The sequence below is a fragment of the Daphnia pulicaria genome, chromosome 8, assembly GCF_021234035.1.
Source record: "Daphnia pulicaria isolate SC F1-1A chromosome 8, SC_F0-13Bv2, whole genome shotgun sequence".
NCBI lineage: Eukaryota > Metazoa > Arthropoda > Branchiopoda > Diplostraca > Daphniidae > Daphnia > Daphnia pulicaria.
This window is the reverse complement of record NC_060920.1, coordinates 3,972,896-3,996,896: the sequence shown is the minus strand read 5'-3', so window position 1 is coordinate 3,996,896 and position 24,001 is coordinate 3,972,896. Positions and strand designations below refer to the sequence as shown.

The window sequence follows — 24,001 nt, the reverse complement described above, 5'->3', positions numbered from 1 at the left end:
ATTTCACTCGATTTATGATTAAAATAAGCAATTAGTTGGTTTTTATTTTGTCAGATTTGGCTTTAAAACAGCAGCGACATAGCGCGCAAGTTAGTTTATAAGAGACAGAGAGAAAAACGATCGCGATTACAAAAGATAAAAGTGCGACATCGAGAAGATGGCGCTGGTAGAACGGCATTCCTTTGGAGGCCAACTGAAGGTGTTTGGTACCTCCGTGACGAATTACGTACTCGATCCAGTAAGCGGCAACATCCTTGCCGGGCATGATTTCTTCTTGCATCAACTGCGACAACTTTTTCGCACTTTCTCGGACGCTATATCGAAAATGGAATACCGTTAACGGACATGCTCCAGATGGTTTTAAAAATATAGTTTATGATACCTGGGATCATTAATGAGATACGTCAGAGCCTCAGACAAATTGTTGTCGTCAATTTTGTCCCAGTCGAGTTTCAGACCCCATCCGCCTCTCACGGCCTTCGCTACATTCGCCCGCTGGTCGTTTCCGAACGGCAAACCGAGCAAAGGAACGCCATGGTAAATTGTTTCCTGTGTTCCCAACATTCCACCGTGAGTGATGAATAATCGCGCATTAGGATGTCCTATACAAATATTGTTCACAAACATTTGAGACTAACTGTGTACAACACAAAAACAGTCTGCCAGAAACTGTCATGCAATACCCAGGAGATCTTGTTGCGGAAGCCAGTCGACCATCATAATATTGGATGGAACACCTTGCGGAATATCCGCCTCCCACTTCCAGACGACTCGCTGCGGGAGTTTGGAGAAAACTCTGATGAAAGTGTTGACCGTTTCTTTGGGCATGGTCGAAACCGAAACGAACGAGCCTAGCGTGAACACGACGAAACCGTCCTTTGCTTCATCAGCAAACGTTTTCAATGCCTAGCGATAGATAAGAATTTTAGACTTTGTATACTTGATGTAACGAGACCGTTGGCCTTTAATTTAATACTGGCGGCAGTTGTTTGGCCGGTCTGGCGTGAAGGGCTCCAATTGATAAGATAGTTGGGGGTAACGAACGCGGCCAATTCGTGACTGGGTGAGTATTAGTGATATAGAGACTAGCATCTCCTTCGAGCTCGACGATGGATTTAACACCAGGAAATTCTCTTTGAACGATTGCGTCCAGTTTCGTGAAAATGTAAAAATTTCTAAAATACTTCATAAACTCCCCGGAGAAGGTATTAATTAGTCTCTGGGTGAAAGTCATCTGTTCGTCGTATTCTGCCAGCATGAGAGGGACGGAGGCGTAGTCTGCCGATGCTCCCATTGCATTCAGGGTGGATGGAAAAGCGGAGGAGGAGCCATGGATCACGAACGGAACGCCAAGTTTGTCGATGATGGGATAAGTGAATTCGTTTCCGAATGCGTCGACGATGAACAGGTCGACGTCGCGCTTTTCCACAATCCGCCGGAATTCCGTATTCGACAACAAATCCTCACACCCGAGAGTGCTAAGGGCGATCATGGTTTGCATCATCGTAAGAATTTGCGTCGCCCCTTCTTTCTGCATGGCGAACCAGTCGATGTCCATGGTGTCCAGTTCTTTCGCTACCGAAGTCATAATGATTTCATGGACGTTCGTGGCGTTTTTTGTGATGCCCTTAAACGGCGAGAAGACGGTCACGTTATGCCCTCGTTGTCCAAGTTCCTCGATGACGGGCATCACGGCATAAAAGTGACTTTTGGAACCGACGGGGTACAGCACGACGATTTTCGCTGCCATGCAATTTTCAACGACGATTGCGGATAGCAGCAAGACCAGCAGAGTATTCAATGATTGGAATTTCATTATGTTTTGTATCAAGTGACCAGGTAAATTGCTGAACGGAAATTAAAAAAAAAAAAGATAAACACATTACTTAAAATCTAGATTAAACTGGAACATACCAATAAATGTGAGATTAACTTAAATTCGAGTTGAGGGCACAAATATTTAAATACGAGCTGACTGATCAAGAAGGGAGAGTGATCTATGTGTGATATTGAATAAATTTGTAGGTAATATGCCCCACCGCCCTGCTTTAGGTTGCTTCTTCTGTTGACTTTAGATGAAAGATAAGGAATGACGTGACATGAAATGTTTCGTGCTGTTATTCTGCTGCAACCCTAGTGGCACTTTTTCTCCCTTGGACGTCCATGGCACGTCTGTACATCCCAGCCATATCTACATCCAAATTGAAAATTTCTGATGGAGACAAGACAGCCATAGGATGTCTAGCAATGATAGCCTAAAGATGTCCTTTTTTTGTCCTTGTTACCTCCAGGAGACATCCGTTAGGTCATCGTTTTTATCATAATTTTTTAATTATTATTTTATTTTATTTTATTTTTTTATTTATTTTTATTTTATTTTTTTTCCCTCATCACCGAACATCATTATCAACGCCCAGCGTGTCACAGCGAGTCTCGTTAACACACAGAGGTCGCAAACACTAAGAAACCTATAGATTTTCATATTAAAAATTCTTATCAGTCTATGGTCTAGTGGTTAGAGTACTCGACTGGTAATCTTAAGGACGATGGTTCAAACCCAGAGTCAGTCAAAAGTATTTCATCAAAAATAAAATAAAATACGTATGATGAAAGACTATGGTGATGATGTGAGTACATCTCTAATAGTGTACCATGTATATAAGCATATGTGTACATGAAAATCTCTAATCTTTATGCGTGATTATCGTAATATGATATCCATAGGACATCCTATGGATGACCACAGGATGCACTTTAGATCAGCCACAGATAACCTCGAGACTTGGCATGGAACGGTAATTAAGATGTCCAAAACACATCCAAAGTACATCATTTGGGCTCAAACTAAGACCATGGGTGGATATCCACAGGCCATCGTGTGCCACTAGGGAAGGTTTCAGGCTGATATGATTTCGTTTTCTTGTGAGACCAAGCACCAAACTCTAGTCCTTATTTGGGCTACATTTTTTTAGCTGGTGTACAAATTCGTGTTTGTACTCCTTTAATGTCTGGTAGACCGGGGTTATATGGGACACTTTTTTTTACGCTGCCAATTTTTTAAATAGAAAAATTACGAAGAATAAAACTGTAGGAGTGTTTGCCTTCTACCCTGTTTTCCATGCATTTCTTTGCATTAGGTAATTTTTTCCCGTAAAACTAGCTAATAGTTATTTAATTTAATGTAAAGAGGAAAAAATGAAGAAAAAAAAATTTTAGGGTTAAACGGAACAGAGCCAGGGGAAAAACGGAAACACGATTTTTCTCAGCAACGGATGGATTACATTTATTAAAAGACGCACTAGTGAAAAGAAAATTCATATCTCTTTCAGATGTACTGTCATTTTATTCATTCTATTGAGTAAAAGTGGAGATACAATCAATAAAGTATAAAGATGTCTTTTTTCGATCTTTTTTGGTCGTTTACCTGGCAACAGATGGCTGTACCATTTAACCCAGAGTCCCAGACCCAAACAAGTAAACAACATCAAATAAACTAAATTATCAAATACTTAGAAACACATTTTTTATAAAATAAAAATACCACCTTAAAATATAAAGAATTCCATGGTATTTCAATTTTTTTTGTCGCGGTACCTCACCGATTATGATGAAAAAATACTGTGTGTTGTAAGACATGGTTACATAACACTGTGAAATTTTCAAATTTTTTGGACCAGTGTTTGAGCGTGAATTGTTGTTCCAAATTTCCGGTTTTTTGCGGAAGCGTAGTGCGGAATTTTCACTAAAACGTAAATAAAACGGCGGTGGATTGAGAAATTGAGATCGGACAACCCCCCCCCCCCCCCCAAAAAAAAGAAATGCAATTTTTTGGTTTTTGTCCGAGTCTGATTAGTCATTAGCAAGGTTACGCAATCTTCATTTAAAGAAAAAAACTTTAATGGCTAATATCTCATTCTCGAACGGTGAAGCTGGTCGCGACTTGCACCATTCGATAGCCCGTCATCATTTTTACTTATCCTGTAGCAATTTCCCTCCTTCCAATCTTCGTGTTTTAGTTATGAATTATTTAAATTTGTTCGTTTTCTCTATCTCTATAGGCAGGGGAGGTGTAAACGATGCGCGCGCCCCCCTCTGGAAGAAGTGTAAGATGCGATGGCCTGATGAACACACAGTATTTTTTTCATCAAAATCGGTGAGGTAACGCGACAAAAACAATTGAAATACCATGGAATGGCCCTGATATAATCAGATACAATATACAAAAATTTTAATATAATACACACAATTTTTTGATAAAATTTTCAAATTTTTTAAATATAATATACAACATTTTATGTATAATATACACAATTTTTAAATGTAAGTATGTAGAATTTGCAGGCTATTGCAAATTCTGTTTGTTGAATTGAAGAAGAAAATTTATTGAATAGGCCCTATTCTTATGTTATTTATTTCTTTTTTCTTTTTTTTTCAAATTCAAAATTCATGCAATAACAAGAGCGTTCTTTGGACGTACAAATAAAGATTGCAGCCCCGCCTACGGATTTCTATGAGATATTAAACAAATACTTTTTCGGAAATTTTATTCTGAAAATCGATTAATTTTTTGAAATTGATAATCAATTACAAAATGTCTTTAAATAAAAAAAACCAAGTTGGAACGGAATAGTAATCAATCTTTTATCTTTGTAATGCCCCGCAGCAGCCCCGCCCTCTTCATGATGACCATCGCCGAGTCATATCGGGAAGGTGAGCCATTTCCAAGTTTCAAATTTCCCACGGTTAGCCCTCTAAACTTATGTCACCAACCGCTAGTGGCACATGATGCCTGTTTTTTTCAATTTATAATAGGGTCCATACATGAATAAGGGATTCATTTTAAATAAATATCATTAGAATCAGTTTTCACGCTGATTCTCATGGTATTTTATTTTTTATTTTTAAAATAATAATCCCCCCCCCCGTAATCTCACTTCAAAGTTGAGATTAGCTCCAAATACCGAGATTTTAAATGTTAGGGGCAGGGGGAGAAAAAAGACAGGCCATCTCTAGGACCTTTTTTTAGACTTGGTATTTGGAAAACCGGCAACTACGGGAGGGGGGAACAAAGGGAAAATAACTGAGAAATGAAAACTTTTCATTTTCACATCGAAATTAAAGTGATTTCTCAAATGGCATGGGGGCCAACATTTCAGATGAGGTTATAGAGCTAACGATGCTCTTTTTTTTAAGCCCTAAAGAACTCTCCTAGCCCTCTTTTCCGTCCAGTTCAAGAGAGCCAAAGTAGTACGATTTACTACTGGCCCTCTCGACTGTGCGGAAACTTTTACCTCCAATTTAAAAGGGACGTTCCCGTGAACGAAAAAATACCCAAAAAATATATGCTATAAACCTTAAGTCTAAGAACCCCCTGTCCAAAAATCGTTTTCGTCCGACAAACACTTGATTTCTGGCGAATTTTCAAAAACCCTGTTTTCCCATAAGCTTCTCTCAGCTGTGCGGAAACTTTGTGTAGCTACTGTATGAGTTTTGATAATACACTGCATAATGATTATCTCACAATACCCTTTACTTTATTTACTTATTTACTAAAATTCATTCCTGGCCAGTGTTTACATCCGGCCATTGCAGTTGTTTACTTGGGTCTCAAGAATTAGTTAGTTTTCAATCGCCATTCATTCGCCTGTTTTACCAACGTCTGTCCTGGTTTGTCGGTCGTTCGTTTGCAGCTCGTAGTTATTTTAATTTTTTTAGGAATGTAAACGAAACAAGCAATAGATTGGTTAATAAAAGGTGCTTTATTAGCAAATGCAATTATGGCAAAGAAAACGAAATTTTCCATATTTTCTCTGTTGCAAAACTTTGTTTAAATGAATGGCAAGTGGTCGTCCTAAAGACAGGCCTTAGTGTGAAATCCAAGATATGTCATCAGCATTTTGAAGATTCGTGTATCATCAAAGGAAAAGTAATTCAAAATGTTTTTTATGCCTTCCAAAATGGTTGGCGTTTACTTCCAAATGCGAAACCCAGTCTACATCTTGGTAAGCAAATGCTTTTTGTTTCGCAATAACTTTCATTTTAAACCTGCTGTTCACTAGGTGCTGCAGTGGCTGAAGAACAAGCACTTCAAACTTTAAATTCAATTCCAAAAAGACATGGTATTTAAGTTAATATTTCATGTTTTTGGTATGCCCATGTTTCTCTGTATTCATTCAGCTTTTTGTTATGTCCTAGTCCACACATACCAACAATTGCTTCCATTGAAAAAACGATAAAACATTCAGCAACTTGTGATGGTAGTTGTCATAAACAGTTAAATAATTGGCTTCTTACTAAGTTTAGTCATTTCAGGTACTTCAGCAAGATCTTCAGTATCTCAAAACAGTGCCAACCCACTTGTCCCAAACTACATGTTTACAACTGGTAATTCTTAATCGCTCAGATGCAGAAAAGTTTAATCTTAAAACTGAACTTGTTCTAAAGGAGTAGATGAGCATGGATCAACTTCCAGTGACCAGAGATGATCTTCAGTATCTCAAAACAGTGCCAACCCACCTGTCTTGTGGCCTACTTGTGGCTAGAGTCGATGCTTATAATGCAGGAATTCACATTCAGTCAACTACAAGTGCCCCTACTGGCAAGTAAAAATAAGCAATATTCATACTATTGATCAGTATAATTGTACCATTTTTTCTTAAAAATAGATTCGTCGTGTAATGATTTTGATTCTGTGGAACAAGACGCAGTTTCTATCGATGCCGTATCCATTCCAAACCTGCCAATGGCTAACTCTATCGAGCCTGATCCAGTGGGTACCATTACTGGTAATTAAAAACAGTCAGTATTCATACTATTCTACAGTATAATTATACTTTTTTTCTTAACAATAGATTCGTCCTGTGATGATGTTGATTCTGTGGAACTAGACGCAGTTGCTTTCGATGCCGTCTCCATTCCAAACCTGCCAATGGCTAATTCTTTCGAGCCTGATCAAGTGGGTACAACACAAACAAATTCGAATATTGATAAAACTATTTGTTTTCTTATTTTCTTGCAATTCGAAACATCTGTCAATATATTTATATATTTTATATAGTTGATGTTGCAGCGAGAGAATGAAATAGTTGAGGAGGGAGGCGTAGGCCTATTGCTTCTAATCAAGGCACGGATTTATTGGTCAATACAGAAAATGCACAGAGCACAAATTGCCTAAATTAAGACAGAACTAACACACGCAGACTTCGATTGAAATAAAAACTAGCTCTCACCTAGCATCCACAATTAGAAGCCGGTCAATAAGGCAATCGTAGACACAAATATATTCTAGGGCCTAATCCGGCCTAATCTATGTACACGAGAATAATGTCCGCCCATAAAACACATAAAATATATATACAAAGTTACCTCAAAGGCTCAAATGAGAAACAGGGAATCACAAGGTGAGAATTCACACCAATAAAGCACAGTAAAGAAAACGAGTTGTCAATGGCTATCCACTCCCTAAAATGAATAATGGCTACCTTCTGTTTCTGCCAAGATACTTAATAAACATCAGCTGTTCTCAACTGCACCGACAAGTGGCCCACCTGGTGGCTTACTTAAATTAATCGATACTTCAGACTTAAGCTAAAATGGGGACATTAATTAAAATATACATTTAAAATTAGACATTCTTTTTCTCTTGAACATTTGAGCTACTAGACGAAATTCCACTACCAGGAGAGTTTATGACGAGACTAAATATGTATGGAGACAACACTTCCTTGTTATTGGTCGTGGACAATTAACGAATCATTGGGAAGAGCATATTACCAAAGTTACACTAACATAAACATATATTACACTAATAAATATATATTACACTAACATAACATGAACATAAAATAAATTTAAATTTTTTGCTAAAATGAATTGTTTTTCCGTAAATATTCGCCTTTTCTTTACATTGCACTTTAACATCTAATAAAATTTCATTCATTTTTTTTTTGTTATTGCGTTAGGCACAGCTGGTTGTCAAAATGTTTGTAAAGAAGGCCGCCTTATCAAAAAACGATATTTTTGGTAAAGGAATGAGATGAGACCCTGCTTATGTTGTCCAGTGTGCAATGATTAAAATGAAGAGCAGCTCTGTTTACAGAAGCTTAAGAGAAGATGAATTACTCCCTTTACCCTCTGAAGAAACTCTAAGCAGTTCCATGGAGTGCAATTTCGGTTGGAATGAATTAGCTTTATTCAACGTCGGAGAAGACATTAAGGGTAAACCTAAACCTGACCAATGCTGTAGTATAATGTGGAACGAAGTTAAGCTCAAACCAGGTATGGATTAAGACAAACGAAACAAAAAGTGGAGGGGCATTGTGGACTATGGAGAGTTCTGTATCGATGCTATTTCTAACTCAAACATTCATCCGATATTTTGTGAAACCCACAGATCTCAGTCTTTACCTTTTCTCATAATGGAGCATATTAGATATTTTTTTGAATCCAAGCGTTACAGAGACCAACATTTTTCTAAAAAAAATTCAACTATTCACAAACACTCCAAAGTGTCAAAATTTACTTGAAAACAATAAAAGCAGACGAAAAGAAATCCCTTACACACCTATTTGGTGGCACAACAGTCGGAGAGACCTTATAGTAAAATTGCCGGAGCCTCCCCTTAAGGGAAATTTAACACTGTCATTGGCAACCATCTCTCCATACCACTGGTGGGTCATTCCATCCCAACTCGAATTTTTTCGTCGCGGAAAAAAATAGAAATGTCTGATTTTTTTACAGTGCGTTCCTTATACATCAATCATGCACTGTGTAAAATATCAGATTTTTAAAAACAAACCGGAAGCTGAAAATCGAATTCAAAGTTTCTGGTTTAGCAATAAAATTTTATACTGAAATCGCGTTTTTCACCTTTTTTTACCGTTTTCTTTCACGGCAAGGAAAAACAAAATCAATGAAAAAACAGGAAAAAATTCGTTCTTTCGAATGGTTTATTTAAAACTTTTTTTTTGTTTTAATTTGTTACCATAAAGTTAAGTTAAAGTTTAAAACTTTTCAAGGCCCTAGCAAAAATCTCAGACAAGGCAGAAGCCTGAAATTTAATACTCATATAGGGACCCATAGTTTGTATAAGCATAAAAATTTTCAGCGTGGGCAAAGTATGCGTGAATTAGTTATAATTATTTTAAATTTTCAAGTTCGGCCGTATCCGTTAACACGGGAAAAAAATTTCAGATCATGAGACTCGAGGATAACAGAAGCCGCGACCCCAATGGGACTTCGCGTCTTGGGAGATGACGCAAAAAAGAGAGGGGACTTGCTAAAAATTCTTAGAAGTGAAGTCCCAAAAATTTAAAGTCCTTGTCTTCCTCATCTATCCTGTGGACAGATAATTTGGACATCTCACAGACGTCATGTTACGTCTGTCTGTTAAACGTCTAATTTCTAGACACAAATGGATGTCCGTGATCGTATGAGAAACGTAGATCTATAGTACATCTATACGAAGATAGCATAAGGCCGTAGAAAATTGAGTATCCATGTGATATCCAATATAGGTTGTAGCTAGATAAGATTTGATTTAGACATTAAGACATCTATATGATAGACGATAGATGTCAGTGTGCTACCAGGGCTGTTATTCCCCATCCTGTAATGGTGGCCGGCTGGATCGAGTAAGTACTGAAAGTTCTTAAATTAGCTGCATGTTTTCTAGTGGTTGTTCTGATTGTTCTAATCGTTGATGTGGTGATAACCTTCCGCGTCGTTCTCGTCGTGAGTCTTGGCGTTGTTCTTGTGGGATTCGGTCTGTTAGTTGTTGTCATCAGAGTGGTTGGAAGTCGAACAAAGGGAATATTAGCAATTGCTTGCACTGGTCGATTCAATACCAGCAAGGCGATGTCGTTACGCTGTCAAGTTATTTGATTGGTTTCAATATAACATGGGAATTCGAAAACTTTGTCGCTGATCAAGACAATCTGCACTATCAGCTGGCACTTACATATAACATGTCGATGGGTGCCACAATTTGAGGATGTAAGATAAATTTAGAGACATTTATTGCAATGGATCCGGTTCCTTCTCCATAATTGTTCAAAGAATTGATGAAAACTTTGATATTTTTGGGCGAACTAATGAACATAAGAAATATTTGATTCAATAGCTATTATAGGCAAAACGCTTTCAATACTTGACTAAGAACATTTGTAATAGTTCGTGATACCTCACTGGTAAGTCACCACCACCATCAGATCATAATGTTAAGTTGGGGTTCGGACCGTCAAGCCCTCATGAATCTCAAGATTCCCAAGCGGTCTTGGTCGGGAGCACTTGCGGTTGCAATTATGTGTGTTATATAATTTTATATACACAAGGGGGCCTGACAGCTAACGGCAGGACAGTCGCGATAGCGAACTCGTCTCCCTCGTCTCATCTAGCAGACATGCAGGCTATATACTAATATGTATGTAATGTATGATGCAACAGTCCAGCAGACAGCCGTTAAGAATTCTTCTTCAAGTCAAGTGTCATATAAATGCGAAAAGAAAAGAAATCGGAGACGATCCCTATCGTGATAAGCGAAATAGAAAACCAAACAGAAGGAAGAAAAATACAAAATATTTTCTTCTCCTAGACCCCTCCTTGGCATGGCAGCTCCTCTCCAAGAGCACATCTGTATACTTGTGTGTTGTGCCCCCTCTCACAAGTTATTAAAGTGTTAGGCATCATGCCCTTGACTTAACAACTTCAACTCAACAACTCTAACTTGTGTGTTTTTGTCACTGGGAATTAGATTCAAGGACATTTGTCCACTCCGATCAAAAAGAATCATCATATTAAGCTTACCCTAGTATAAGGCAATGGGCTGCTGTTAGAATATACGACGGTGCGATCAAGATTCCGCCACATTGGTAATCTAAGGTTGGGTCCAGTTTCTGTGGGATTAATACGCTCGCCTGAAAAAAGCAGAATGTTTTCTGAATGTCGCCTCTCTTGTGCGTGACGTAACTTGTTGTATATTATGTATAATTACCATAAATGGAAAATCGTCGGCTCGAGCTGGGATTCCATTGATGATTGAAATGTGCGGCGAGTTCAGCCTCACTTTAATCCACAAAATTTAACTAAAGTTATAGTATATTGGAAATATATTCATTGTTTTATACAGGCCGTTTTGCATTACCTTTTCCACTTCTGTCAATTGATTTTGAACAGACAAACACAACGAAACCAAACAAACAAGCGGCCTTAAATAAAGAAAATGAGACGTATACAAAAATTCAATCCCAACAATAATATTTTTGTTTTTTAGTGAAATGTTTGATATTACCAATAATGTGAAACGCATGGTGAGCTGACAGATTATCTGTAGGAGTAGACGTAAAAGAAGCTGCTGCCAGCGATGCGGTGCTCGACTGGTATGGTCACAATCAAACTAATTCCCTTTTTATTCACGTCAAATACTCAAATGAGAATTGGATTTGGCAGCGGGATTTCGTAAGAGCTCTAGGTGGCTATTCGTTTTTTTTCGACCTGTCATTCAAAATCTGGTAAGCACGAACAGAAACAGTGACGCTCTGGCTTTAATAATTGCGTGCAGAGTTTTAGAAGAACAACAACAGACACTGAAGACACTTGCCATGATATTAGAACGCTCGAAAACATTAGTGCATGGTCGATTATACATACAGATTATACATACAGACTTACGGATATATAACCGGATATGAGCAAGAAAAGCTTAGCAGGGTTTTTTCTACAGACAGACAGAAGGTTTGCAGGTGTGCTCCATGTTTTTATCTCTGCTGCAGTCTGCACAGACAGATTGGAATCTAGCTCTTCCTAGCCATTTCTTATATATAAGTGTATCGTTTTGTTGTGAGACTTGATAAAAAATAACAATCATTCCATTAAACTAAAAGATTTTTTTCATAATGATTCTACGCTCCTATCAAGCTATCACTGTTAGAAAAGAACACATGTTTTGTGGGGTAAAAACCCCCAAATATGCGTTCCACCAGATACGGGGTTAAAACCCCGTGGTTTATTTGAAATAAATAAATCGCTATTGATCATGATAGACAGTGTTCCTAACGTCAGCAGAAACAATTGAAGTTAAAAAAAAACGTCAAATTCATGCGTCACGGAAGATTCTTAAGTAAAAAGTCAACGTCAAAACGTCAAACGTCAAAGGAAAAATTACTTAAGTCAAAAGTCATGACTTAAGTCAGCAAAACGTCAAATTTTTATTTTGCAAATAGTTTTTGGATCAAAATTTATTTTAAAGGACATTTTTAGCTTTAAAACAAAACCCAATTGATACTACTCTTTACGTTTGTTTAATTATTTTAAGGAAATTTACCCGGAAAATTATCAGATTTTCAGAAAACAGACACACACAAAATTTTTACATGTATTTTATTGACTTTGACGGGAAAACTTTTTACGCATCCGAAACGTGAAAAGTCAACGTCAAAGTCAGGTTTTTTTAAGGCTTACGTCAAACGTCGCCAACACGTCAAAATTTGTGAAAAAACGACTTAAGTCATGACTTAAGTAAAAAAAACGACGTTCGTTTCACTGATGATAGAGAAGTAGCGTTAGTGCAGCGTGTGGACGATCTCGCTTTGGTTTACGAAAAATGTACAAGTCCCTATTTGGAATATTTGGCATAAAATATTACAAACTATTTAAATTTACGCAGCCTACTTGGGAAAAAATGTGTCCGGGCCAGTACTTATGACGAATGAATCTGTGGCCCGAAACTCTAACCACTAGACCGTTTATTAGTAAATCCAATTAAATTTTTGATCATCAAGTTGCTAACGAGGACTTCGGATATGTTATCCTCAACTTCTTTCAGACAGTGTAGAGTATTGAACAAAATAAATTTTCCAATTAAATTAAGTTTTTGAAATATACTTCAAAAATATAGTTGAATTTTTTAACCCATAATAAAACAGGTAATAGAAATGAAATTTATATAAACCACGTGATAAAACGTTAATAACTGATTATATCTCACGTTAAAATATCAAATATGAACGCATTTGATCAGACTTTTTTCCAGTAAATAATTTTTTCACTAGGGACTTTAAGCCAAATATGTCCGTGGCGCCCGCAATCGTTAATACGATCATGGCGGACAGATATCCTAGTATTAGACTACGGGATTCATAATTTCTGTATGTTCCAGTAATTCTCTTATGTTAAACGTGAAAAAAAACTAAAATTATGAACGTTTGACAGTTTTCAGTCTTTGGAAATACAAGAAAAAAAGGAATCCGAGAAAATTAGGGAAAACTCGTGAAAATGGGAAAAATAGGGAATAACGAGACAAACGAGAAAAACGAGAAAATGAGAAAAATGGGAAAAATAAGAAAAATCGGGGAAAAATGAGAAAACACTGGAAATGTCGGAAATGTCGGGAAAAATGTTTTCTCAGTTTTCTCATTTTTCCCAAATTGCAATTGCGAAAAGAGTGGGAAACCCCTCGTTGTTTTTGATTTTATGTTACGTGAGTAGCATCTTTCTTTAATCTTTCTTTGTTTTCTAAACTTGTGTGTGTGTGTATGCGCATGTGTGTATTTTATCTCATCGGCCTACGAAATAGTCAATCGCCTAATGATCTACTGGATCACCCAGGTATCTCCCACTGTTCCCTTTCTGATCGCCTATTCAATCTAGGCACTATCTTAACATTGATAGAAATACTATCCATGCAAGTCTCGATTTCAGTCTATTGAATTTTAAACCGAAAAAGAGCTCCCGAAACAACTTCTCGCTTATCCGTTTTCGGCTGTAGGGACATCCGTGGCAAGATCCTCTGGATCTCTCTATTGCCTGTCGGGACAAATCCCTATAGAGAATCCTCTCTTAACCCTTGTTTACATGGCGCCTAGAAGCTAAAAACTTTTATCGGCTCACTTCGATAAAGGGTTATGCCTCCCAAATGACCAAATAACCGGATTCATGATTCATTTGAGCCACCAATTAAGGCGTGATTTAAGTGGCCCAGGAGATGAAAGAAGCTATATAAACCCAACTTAAAATTATGGACAGCGGTCTCCCTTTTATAGATCTTTAAGCGCGGATTGCTACGTCGGAGAAGGCCACGACAAGCAGAATGAGTCGTTTGGTTCAAGCGAGCCTACAGCAGTGGGGCCGGGTGTTTGCCCATGTTTAAAAAAAAAACGCCGAGAGTCTGTCGTCCATTTTACGGATCCCAGAGTTGACTACTTTTTTGGGGAGGATAGCTGCTTCACAAACAGTAAGAAGGCCCGCGAGATCCATTTAACCGCACTAAAAAAAAAACCTTGCCGATAATCGGACAAATTATCCCCAAAAAACGGAAATCCAGATTAAGATATTTTTACTACTGAAAAAAGAGGCAGTGGAGGGTACCGTTAATCGGTATTTTAGGTTATAATTTTTACTGCGTATGCATACCAAATTAAATGTTAAAAACTTACATAATAGCTCCTAAGGCATTGATAAAGATTCTAATTGATGATTCTAATGCACAATAAAGATATATTAATATAAAAAGGGAAAACATTTTCTCCTCTATGATTTGAACCTATTACCAATCGATTCCCAAACTAGTATTCTACTGCACCAGGAATTGATATTTTTATATTGAATTTGAATTGACAAATTGCAAGAAAAGGTTCCTACATTGTTTCTTGTCCAATATTCTGTAAATGGTATACATAGTTGTATTACATAGTCGCATACATAGTTGTAGATAGTGTACTGTTAATTAACAGCATATGGCAAACCCATTAACAAGTTCTACCACTTGTTGATGCGTTCACCATGTGTGTATTCCTAATTACTTTAGCATGCATGGCTACTATCAGTTAAGACCTTCTTCAGACCTTCAGAAGATCTTCAGGAGCCCCATATATAAACCAGGCGTTCGATCCATTTTTTGGTCGCTTGTAAGTCGCTTGTTGTAGTATCACAGTTGTCGTCGTGATTGTCATTCATAATCGTTTTGGGCTACCTAATACACTGTGTTAGTCAAACCTCTTGTTGACTCCAACTCTTATTGTAATAAGCCATCATCAGAATAGCATTTAATATAAGTATAAATAACTTAGTAGCTCATCATAATGCAATCTCATTCTTTTTCAAAGATCGGATGTAAGCGTTTTAATCTATATATAATAAAAGAACAAGCTTTTGGGGGAGGGGCTTATTCATGTCACGGACATTTTAGGGGAGAAGCCTGTGTCTGTGTCAACAATGTGTCAACACAGGCTCCTCCCCCAAAAGCTTTTATGGAACATGCCCAAACATGCCCAAACAAATCACCACCAGATGTCGTCGCCGTGATGACGCAATCTTTGATGACGCAACAATTAGCATCACCACCAGATGTCTATAGCATCTCCGTGATGACGAAATCTTCAAGTACTGGGCAGATTTCCCACGATAAATTCTATTACGGGTAGATGATTAAGCTACAGAAAAGCGAATAGCAAAAGGGTCTGACTTTACGCTAGACCAAAGTTCCCCGGATTTGACCGGAGCTCATGTTACTCGTATATGAGTAAGTTTCATATCAGAACGTTGAGATAGGAACAGCTTCAATCAATAAGTATCAGCATCAGCCGAATATCGGATGATTAAAATACCGAAAAACGTACCTTTCAACAATAGTCGTAAGCCAGTTGAAAACTGTCTTAAATGACAAATTCAGTGCCTGTTGTTAAGTGGGACTTTTTGCTAAATGCCTTCCTTGAGCAATAGTCTTGAACGTGAAAAAACATTTCTTTGTAACGATATTTTTGCGATTTCTGCTTAACTTATTATTACTGCAGTACTAACGTAAGTTTTCAATGTCAATTCTAAAAAAAATTGCACTCTTGTCAATTACTTACCTTGATCAAACAGTGTCTTGGGTAAAAACAAATATATTCTAGCTTGGCAACGTTCCCTATGCTTAACCCAAACCGAGGGAAGCTATAGTGGAAAGTGGAATTCAGACCTAAGTGAAAAAAGTTGTAGTCGCAACCGCCAGATGTCACCAGTCGTTTAGCAGTTATTTTATCAGTTTTCATTATTTACGGGAGAAGTAATTATGTAAATGCATTTTTTTTCTGGTCGCACCGCATGTTTTTTGTCTAATTTTTAAGACCAAAAATTAAAAAAAAGTAAAGGTAACCCAAAACGATGGGAACCTATAAGGCTATAATGAAAAGTGGAATTTAAACCTAAGGTGAAAAAGTTGTAGTCGCAACCGCCAGATGTCACCATACGTTAAGCAATGATGTTAACAGTTTTTCATTATTTACGGGTGATTTAATTAAGTAAATGAAATGATTTTTGTTCTGGTCGCACCGCATATTTTTTGTCTAATTTTTAAGACCAAAAAGTCCGAAATCTGTTGAAAAACGTCCGAGCTATGGTGCGGGACAAACATACATACATACATACAAACAAAGTGAAATGGTTTTTATTTTTCTGCGTATGCGATTATTAGCTCCCAAATGAAAACATCGGTCCACATAAATTTAAAAAAATAATCATGTAAGTATCTCATAGGCAGAATATATTAAGATAGAATCAGCTCGCCGCGAAGGGATAGTCGTAAGCCAGTTGAAAACTGTCTTAAATGACAAATTTAGGGCCTATTGTTAAGTCAGACTTATTCACAATTCACACTTTTCTTCACAGACTTATTGGTCTTAAAACGAGATTTTTCTGTCACAGTTCAATATCCTTGCAAGTTATTTACGTTAAGTTGGCTCAACTCATATGTTCCTATTTTTACACATAAAGTTCAATAATTGAATTTAAAAATAACCATCTTTTAGTTTAATTACTGTAAAACATAAATGCAAATCTGCTTGTTGCGTCATAGATGGGTCATCAAAGATTGCGTCATCACGGCGATGCTATGGACATCTGGTGGTGATTTACTTTTTTCTAAAATGAAAATGTTGCAGTCTCAACCGCCAGATGTCACCATACGCTAAGCAATTATGTTAACAGTTTTTCATTATTTACGGGTGTTTTAATTAAGTAAATGAAATTATTTTTGTTCTGGTCGCACCGCATATTTTTTGTCTAATTTTTAAGACCAAAAAGTCCGAAATCTGTTGAAAAACGCCCGAGCTATGGTGCGGGACATACAAACATACATACATACAAAGTGAAATGGTTTTTATTTTTCTGCGTATGCGATTATTAGCTTCGCCCTTCGGGCTCGCAATTATAAGGTAAAGTAAATGCATTTGAGACTAACTGTAAATATTGAAATTGTCAGAAAACAAGATATATTCATAGTCGTACAAATGAAAGTGTAGCCTACGCCTGAAATTCAAATCAATTATAAGCTTATAAGGTCAGTATGATTTTATATGTCCGATGATGACATTGAAAATGACATTTTCTAAATTCTAGTTTTCCTGGGAGTTTTCATTTTTAATAAAGGGCGAAACTAACTTATATGATTGAGCTACTGAATAATTCATTGAGTAGAAAGTAAAACAGTTACGAAAATAATTTGTTATGGGCAATCGGTTGCTATGAATACAAAACATACATAGTTGTCAAGCATAAACAGAAACACATTCGAGTAAACGTCTGTTGGCATATATAGTCTGTTATCTTAAGTAAGCTCAATTGTATTGGCTGCTCTCACTGAGACATCACATGTGTAATTTCAGTTTTACAGGTAGTTTTGTATATCAAAATCTTTTATCATTTTATCACCTTTTATTACTCCCCTCGACGGAAAACATCTTCGCTTGATTGGAACTTCAGTAAGTCGTTTCCTTATTTATCCAGATTACGATTTTTTCAATTAGTTATTTGCAATTTTTCCGCGAACATGAAAGCTCGAGGGAATTTTGGATTTGAAAAGAAATTTGAGTGGCCATGTCGTCCAATCTGCTGGACCCGTTTCTCTTGCACTTGGGAGTGGCTTTCCCGTCGCTACAATTTTAGGTAAAATAAAAAATAAAAAGAGACCATTCTGCAATTCAAAGTTTGCCTTTCCCTTTAGATATTCGTACATTCCAATGTTCGGAAGTTTTTTTGTAGATGATTTGCCTACCCAACGAGGTGGACTGAGCTTCTTACGTCAAGGGGTTCACTCTTTTTTACATAAAACAGCATGATATTTTTATTGCTAGAGATTGCAAATTTTATTTTGACAAAACAAGTTTGTATTTATGCAGGATGCGAACATGTTTCCCGGTGCTATAATTGGAACACTAAGCCGATTCAAAGATGCAGATTTTTCAACACCGTGGATATCTAGTCCTTTCAGTATACTCATACCCATACCCAAGTCTTCTACAAACATTGCCGCTTTGATTGATCCCATGAGAACTGAAGTATTAACTACATAAAATCCTGTGCAATTCATCAACAATATTCATGGTTATTTCTTCTGAGATGCGATTGATTATTGTTCGTTTCATTTATTTAGGTGTGGATTTGCATTGGTCTTTCAGTACCAACCGTCATTGCAAGTCTGTATGGTTTGAGCAGATGTATTGTTGACTTGAACAAACGAATAAATTAAAAAAAAATAATCAATTACGTAATTTGCGTCCTTCTTTGTCAAGGTTTGGAATTGATACTAACATCTTATCCTTGAAATAATGCTACGACGGTTTAATATGCCATTTTGTTTATTGATAATTTAGGTGCATATTGTAGAAATAAACAACTAGCGATTCCTTTAGCAGCAGCTGCTTGGTGTCTGGCTTGTTTTGTTCTCGTTCAAGCATACAGTTCGACGCTAATCGCTTCCATCACATCACCCAATAATAAGCCCATAATTAATTCAATAAATGATTTTCCTAATGTTCCTGATCTAAAAATGATAGTTAATAGAAACCTCGGAGCAGATTTACTGTTTCAGGCAAGTCGGTTCGCTAAATGGAATTCATTGCAATTTTTTATTATTATTTATTATTTTTTTAGCAAAGTTATTTAATAGCCGAGATGAACAATTTCTCTTGCTTTTTCTTGTGAATAAGATTCGAAATTCAATGAATTTTGGAGCAAATGGCGACCCCCGAGTCCATTCCCCGAGTTTTAGATCCCAGAGCCCGAACCCAGAGTTTTAGTGACGTCCGCTTGCCCAGCAAGCGATCGATCACTATATCCGATTTTTTCACTTTGCCCGTGTCTCCATGACAACAGATATGTTTCAATATTAATTTCTTCTCCCATCTCAGAAATAAGCTTTTAAGTAATAACAAGATTGGCCGAGTTCTCTAGCGATATAATTCCCCACTCAAACTTGATAAAGTTGAAAGAGAAATAAAGATAAAGCTGAATTTTAGAAAAATTATAGGTATGACATTATTTCATGTTTCCACATTTTTTTTTGGTTCAATTCATCCTATTTGAAGAATAATTATGCACTTATATATCTGGACACTACAAATTATTTTTTTATTTTTTTCTTGTCTCAGTAGTGGCAAATCTCAACTAAAACTCACAGCAAGACAAATATGGTTTGTGATTTGCGCAATAGATATCATAAAGTATACATTGAATATGTAACTCTATGATTGCCACAGTGATTTCCTGTTCCACAACGACATGAAATTGCTAATAATTATCAATTGTGTAGTTTCACTTGACAAAAGGAAGATATACAATCTTTTGAAAAAACAGAAAAAGGTGGGCGAAAATATTTAATTCGTATCCATGGCAATAGGGCTGTAAAATAAAAAAACATCATATTTTAGATTTCTTTGGTATTTGAAAAATTAAAAATCAATAACTTACAAACATATAAAAAGCTTCCAATATCGCTGAACACCATGGCAGTCACAAAGTAACGATGATGCGATTATTGCCATTCGTTCTTTTTACTTTTCTTTGCAGTACCAATGCAAAAAAAGTCGGTTACGTGTTGCTTCGTGATGCTTTGCCTCAGCGGGAAATGATTCCACTTAACGGGAAGCATCTTCGCTTAATTGCTAGTCCAGTAAGACATGTTTGATAAAGCCATACAATGCTTGTTGAATTACTTATTTTAGTTTTTCGGAACGTGTAAAGCTTCCGGGTATTTACGAAGTGAAAAGAAATTCGACTGGCCATGTCGTCCAGACTGCGGGACCCGTTTCTCTCGCCCTTGAGTGGCTTTCTCTTCGCTACAATTTCACGTATAATTTCGCCAATTGTATATTTTATTTGGCAGAGAATCAGATTCCCTATAATGCATCTTTCATGTAGATATTCATACATCCCAATGACTGGACCTAATATGATCGTAGATGATTTGCCAAATCAACGAGGAGGAATGACTTTCTTACGTCAAGGAGTTAACTCTCATTTAACATCATTAAAGTTACAAAATAAAAAAATTACATCCAACATATTCTACATTTTTCATTTCAGGAGGCTGAATTGTATCTCGGGGCTTTAGTCGAATCAGTAGAGCGATTTAAAAATGCAGATTTTTCATCTCCGTGGTTGTCCGGTTCTTTTAGTATCCTTATACCAATCCCTAATGCTTCTACTAACATTGGCGCTTTGATTCAGCCCATGAGAACCGAGGTAAGAAAAGAATCTATTTATAACATCTAATACCACCTTACTAAATTAATACAAATTTTCACCAAACAATTTAAGGTGTGGATATACTTTTGTCTATCAGTACCAACAGTCATGGCAAGTCTTTTAGGTTTGAGCAAGTGTATTATCGCCATGAATAAACGAATGAGATGTAAGCCATCGCGAATGAATTTCAGAGACAGTTTTCAAATAATCGACTACGTCATCGGCGTTCTTCTTTCCCAAGGTACACAATTAATGTTACGATTCGGACTTATCAAAAAATAAGAAATGATGTGAAGTTATCGGATGGCATTTATTCTAATAAGGTGCATATTGCGGAAATAGACAACTAGCGATTCGTTTAGCTGCTGCGGCGTGGTGTCTGGGATGTTTCGTTCTTGTTCAAGCCTACAGCTCAACACTCATCGCGTTCATAACTTCACCCAATAATAAACCTATAATCAATTCGGTGTACGATATTCCAAATGTCCCTGGTCTAAAAATCACAGTCAATAGAAATCTTGGAGCAGATTTATTGCTTAGGGCAAGTAGTTTTTGGTTGATTTTTAAATTTGTATTTCACCCATTTTTGTATTAACATTTGTTTCTTCTGGTGAATAGCAAAACAATTTCAGCATTTTCACGAAACTTGGAGATTCATTGAGAGAAGACCCAAACCTTCGTTGCAACAGAACAGAACTTTGTCTTGATAAAGTTCGATCTGGAAACTATGTTTACATTCACGTAAGTTGTTAAAGAGCAAGGGGTTCCTGACTAGTTTTTTGGTTGTTTTCTTGACCGGAGAAGTCCTTGACCGAGAAAATGAAAAAAATCCGTAAATTTTTGAAAACCCGGAAAAAACCTCCAGAAGTCTCGAAAAATTTCTTATGGTTCACTTAAAAGAAGAATCTGGAACCTTGGCAAAGAGATTATGTTAGCACTATTAAAACTCTGGGTCTAGGAACTTAAGTGGTCATTCACATAATTTTGCAAAATATCATATTATACAGTACCTACCTGAAGTATAGGTAGGAAAGAAGTGCACTAGTTGGCTCATTTTTGGGGGGTTTTCATATGCAATGTTGCAAAACGAAACTTGTTTTGAATGGTAACTGTATTAATGTGATTTCCCATGTGCTTCTCTCGTCCATACCTATACTTCTGGTATGTACTTTTGCTTTTAATTTCTGTAGGTTCGCATGATTCAAAATGTTTTTCTGTACACAAACTATAAAAACGAACTTGTTGTTTATTTCTGTTTCGTCAAACAGGGAAAACCGGTAATCCAAAAAATTATTGCCATGGATCGAGAGCAGACAGGATTGTGCCACTTTACTATGGCTTCAGAAACCTTTTGGCCGGGCCATCTTCATTTCTTCTTGCCAAAAAATAGCTCTTATACAGAAACTATTAATCGAGGGTACAAAATTATGTTCTATCTATATGTAACCAGTCAAATAATTAACACCAGTTGCTGTTATATTACCAGCATATTAAGGATGCAGGAAACTGGTCTATTGGGAAAATGGGTAGCAACATTCAACCCTGAAGCGAAGGAATGTTTATCGAAGAATAATAAAGAGAAAACCGGAAAACCTCAAATTAGTCTAAAAAATCTGACAAGCGCTTTTTCTCTTTTAATATTTGGAATATGTGTCTAATTTATAGTTTTTACTATTATTCTAGTCTAATTATTAGTTCTCACGTGTAGCTATAACAGATTTAGCAAAAAAAATTTAAAGCGAGTGGGATGACGGCTCAATTCCGTCCGTATCTCTAGGAGTATAGTTATAGTATAGGCCTAGTTGCTAAGCCATCTATTTATAGGCGTTTGTGTTTGATTACTCTTTAATGAACAGCATTAATACATAGTGGAGTCAAGAAAATTTTCAATCGGGGACAAATTGCATCACGAGATTTTTTCATGAATTTTGTTCTTTGTAGTAATATTTATGTGTATTCCAAACCCTCCTTAAAATATTAATATTTATTGTTAAAATAATGCAATTGAAAATGTTAAACTTAGAAAAATTAGTATAATGTAATAAATACACAGATAAAGGCACGGATAGAAGTTTACAAGGGACCTTATGGTGGACAGTCCCTCCATAAATTCATTATTCCTAGGGAAGTATTTGTTCTAAAATATTTCTATTTGTCTACAAAAATAGCTAAGATACCAATGTATAAGATATCTTTTATCATTATTAAGTTATTCAGATATTAAATAAAGCCGATTCCACCGCCGCATACACAACCAAACGCAATTTGTATGCGGCGGTGGCTGGATGAACCTATATCCCCATCAATGAAATGCCAAAAGGTAAAGATTCTAAAAGGAGACCTTTAGAACTCACCGATATGCTTCCGGCAACTCAAGGATGGACGGGAAAAAGTGAAATTAGTAAAATAATATCCACTGAATCGTTTATCGAAACTACACAGTAAACCACATTTCCAATGCGCATGCGTTTGGAATTTTTTTAATTTAAAAAATCAATCGAATATAATGGGTCACCATGTTCAAACATCATTTGCGTCAAATTGACAACAGCATGAAAATACAATAGGTGTAAGTGCAAATCATGACGAAATTTTTCACTCAAGCAACGAAAAAGTTTCAATCGATGGTTTAAAGTCTCGTGTCTTGCCATTATTTTTTTTTCTTTACATCATTATGACGATTTGGGATTTCAAAATAATTGTGATCTTTGTACCCTCGGTCAGCTATGACTTTTTCTCCTTCTTGAAGGCCAAGAACAAAAGCATGCCTGGCCAGCTTAAGGTCTGACCACTCGCCGCACGGAAGGCCTCCACAAGCCCAAACAATATACCCAGTTCGTATACAAATTCCTAGCTCGTATCTTAAGCCAGGGGTTTAACCACTTAGGGTTAAAGGGAGATTGTTCCTGAATTCTGAAATCTGTTCCATCAATGGAGACGAATATGTTTGCGTCTCTAGGTGCTAGTAAGAAGCGATTCTCCCACTCTAACTAAAAATACGGACAAAAAATAAAAATTGATCAGTTCTTTTAAAAAAATGAAACGAGAAAACTACTTTTTCTTACCACTGGCATTTTTGCAAGAAGACGAATAAAAATGTTGCACCATTTTCGAAATGTTTTTTTCGTCACTCCTACCAGGGTAGTATTTACATGCTCAGTGCAATATTGCTTTAAGTGCAAAATGAGTGTAACAATCTATTCAAATTTTTCATGCCAGTCTGCATAAAAGTATCGTACACGGCCGTACATCGCATGCAGGAGACACTTTCACTCGGTTAATTCGACCATTTTACTCATTTCCTTCCATACAGTTGACTTATAAAAAAAAAAGATAGTCGACTATTCTTTCTTCAGTAAAGTGTTTTTCATGCGCTTGATGCGCTTCGTTATTCAAATTTCTAAATTATGTTTTTAGAATATTTTTATTTGATAGGCCAATCCTTTCATGTGGCATGCGATACTGGGCATCGCAAGTTCTCCCTTCAGACTTGGTAACTTTAGAC

The 24,001-nt window shown here is 36.6% G+C and overlaps 3 protein-coding genes and 2 long non-coding RNA genes across 6 annotated transcripts; 3 read left to right on the top strand and 2 right to left on the bottom strand.

Moving 5' to 3' along the window:
• Nucleotides 1-11: 11 nt before the first annotated feature.
• On the bottom strand, nt 12-2,022 carry LOC124312363 (UDP-glycosyltransferase UGT5-like). 2 transcript variants are annotated; one of them, XM_046776861.1, is made up of 5 exons: nt 1,915-2,022; nt 977-1,847; nt 684-906; nt 383-602; nt 12-314 (listed from the first exon to the last, which is right to left on the bottom strand). In XM_046776861.1, exons 2-5 carry the CDS (start codon nt 1,814-1,816, stop codon nt 32-34), a joined length of 1,566 nt encoding a protein of 521 aa, XP_046632817.1. In that variant the 5' UTR covers nt 1,817-1,847; nt 1,915-2,022; the 3' UTR covers nt 12-31. The 2 variants fall into 2 exon arrangements, with proteins under 2 accessions (XP_046632817.1, XP_046632816.1); XM_046776860.1 differs by having other exon boundaries at nt 977-1,853; nt 1,916-2,006.
• A 109-nt stretch (nt 2,023-2,131) lies between these two features.
• On the top strand, nt 2,132-2,739 carry LOC124312569. Its single transcript, XR_006910562.1, has 3 exons — nt 2,132-2,449; nt 2,501-2,627; nt 2,725-2,739. It is a non-coding gene; the product is annotated as an uncharacterized LOC124312569 (long non-coding RNA).
• Nucleotides 2,740-6,195: 3,456 nt separating this feature from the next.
• On the top strand, nt 6,196-7,057 carry LOC124311878. Its single transcript, XM_046776248.1, has 5 exons — nt 6,196-6,257; nt 6,313-6,384; nt 6,445-6,478; nt 6,531-6,598; nt 6,852-7,057. Exons 2-5 carry the CDS (start codon nt 6,372-6,374, stop codon nt 7,055-7,057), a joined length of 321 nt encoding a protein of 106 aa, XP_046632204.1. The 5' UTR covers nt 6,196-6,257; nt 6,313-6,371.
• Nucleotides 7,058-11,125: 4,068 nt separating this feature from the next.
• On the bottom strand, nt 11,126-11,352 carry LOC124312543. Its single transcript, XR_006910535.1, has 2 exons — nt 11,288-11,352; nt 11,126-11,204 (listed from the first exon to the last, which is right to left on the bottom strand). It is a non-coding gene; the product is annotated as an uncharacterized LOC124312543 (long non-coding RNA).
• Nucleotides 11,353-17,689: 6,337 nt separating this feature from the next.
• LOC124312514 lies at nt 17,690-18,507 on the top strand. Its single transcript, XM_046777048.1, has 5 exons — nt 17,690-17,732; nt 17,808-17,916; nt 17,975-18,059; nt 18,150-18,308; nt 18,404-18,507. Exons 3-5 carry the CDS (start codon nt 17,991-17,993, stop codon nt 18,497-18,499), a joined length of 324 nt encoding a protein of 107 aa, XP_046633004.1. The 5' UTR covers nt 17,690-17,732; nt 17,808-17,916; nt 17,975-17,990; the 3' UTR covers nt 18,500-18,507.
• Nucleotides 18,508-24,001: the final 5,494 nt, after the last annotated feature.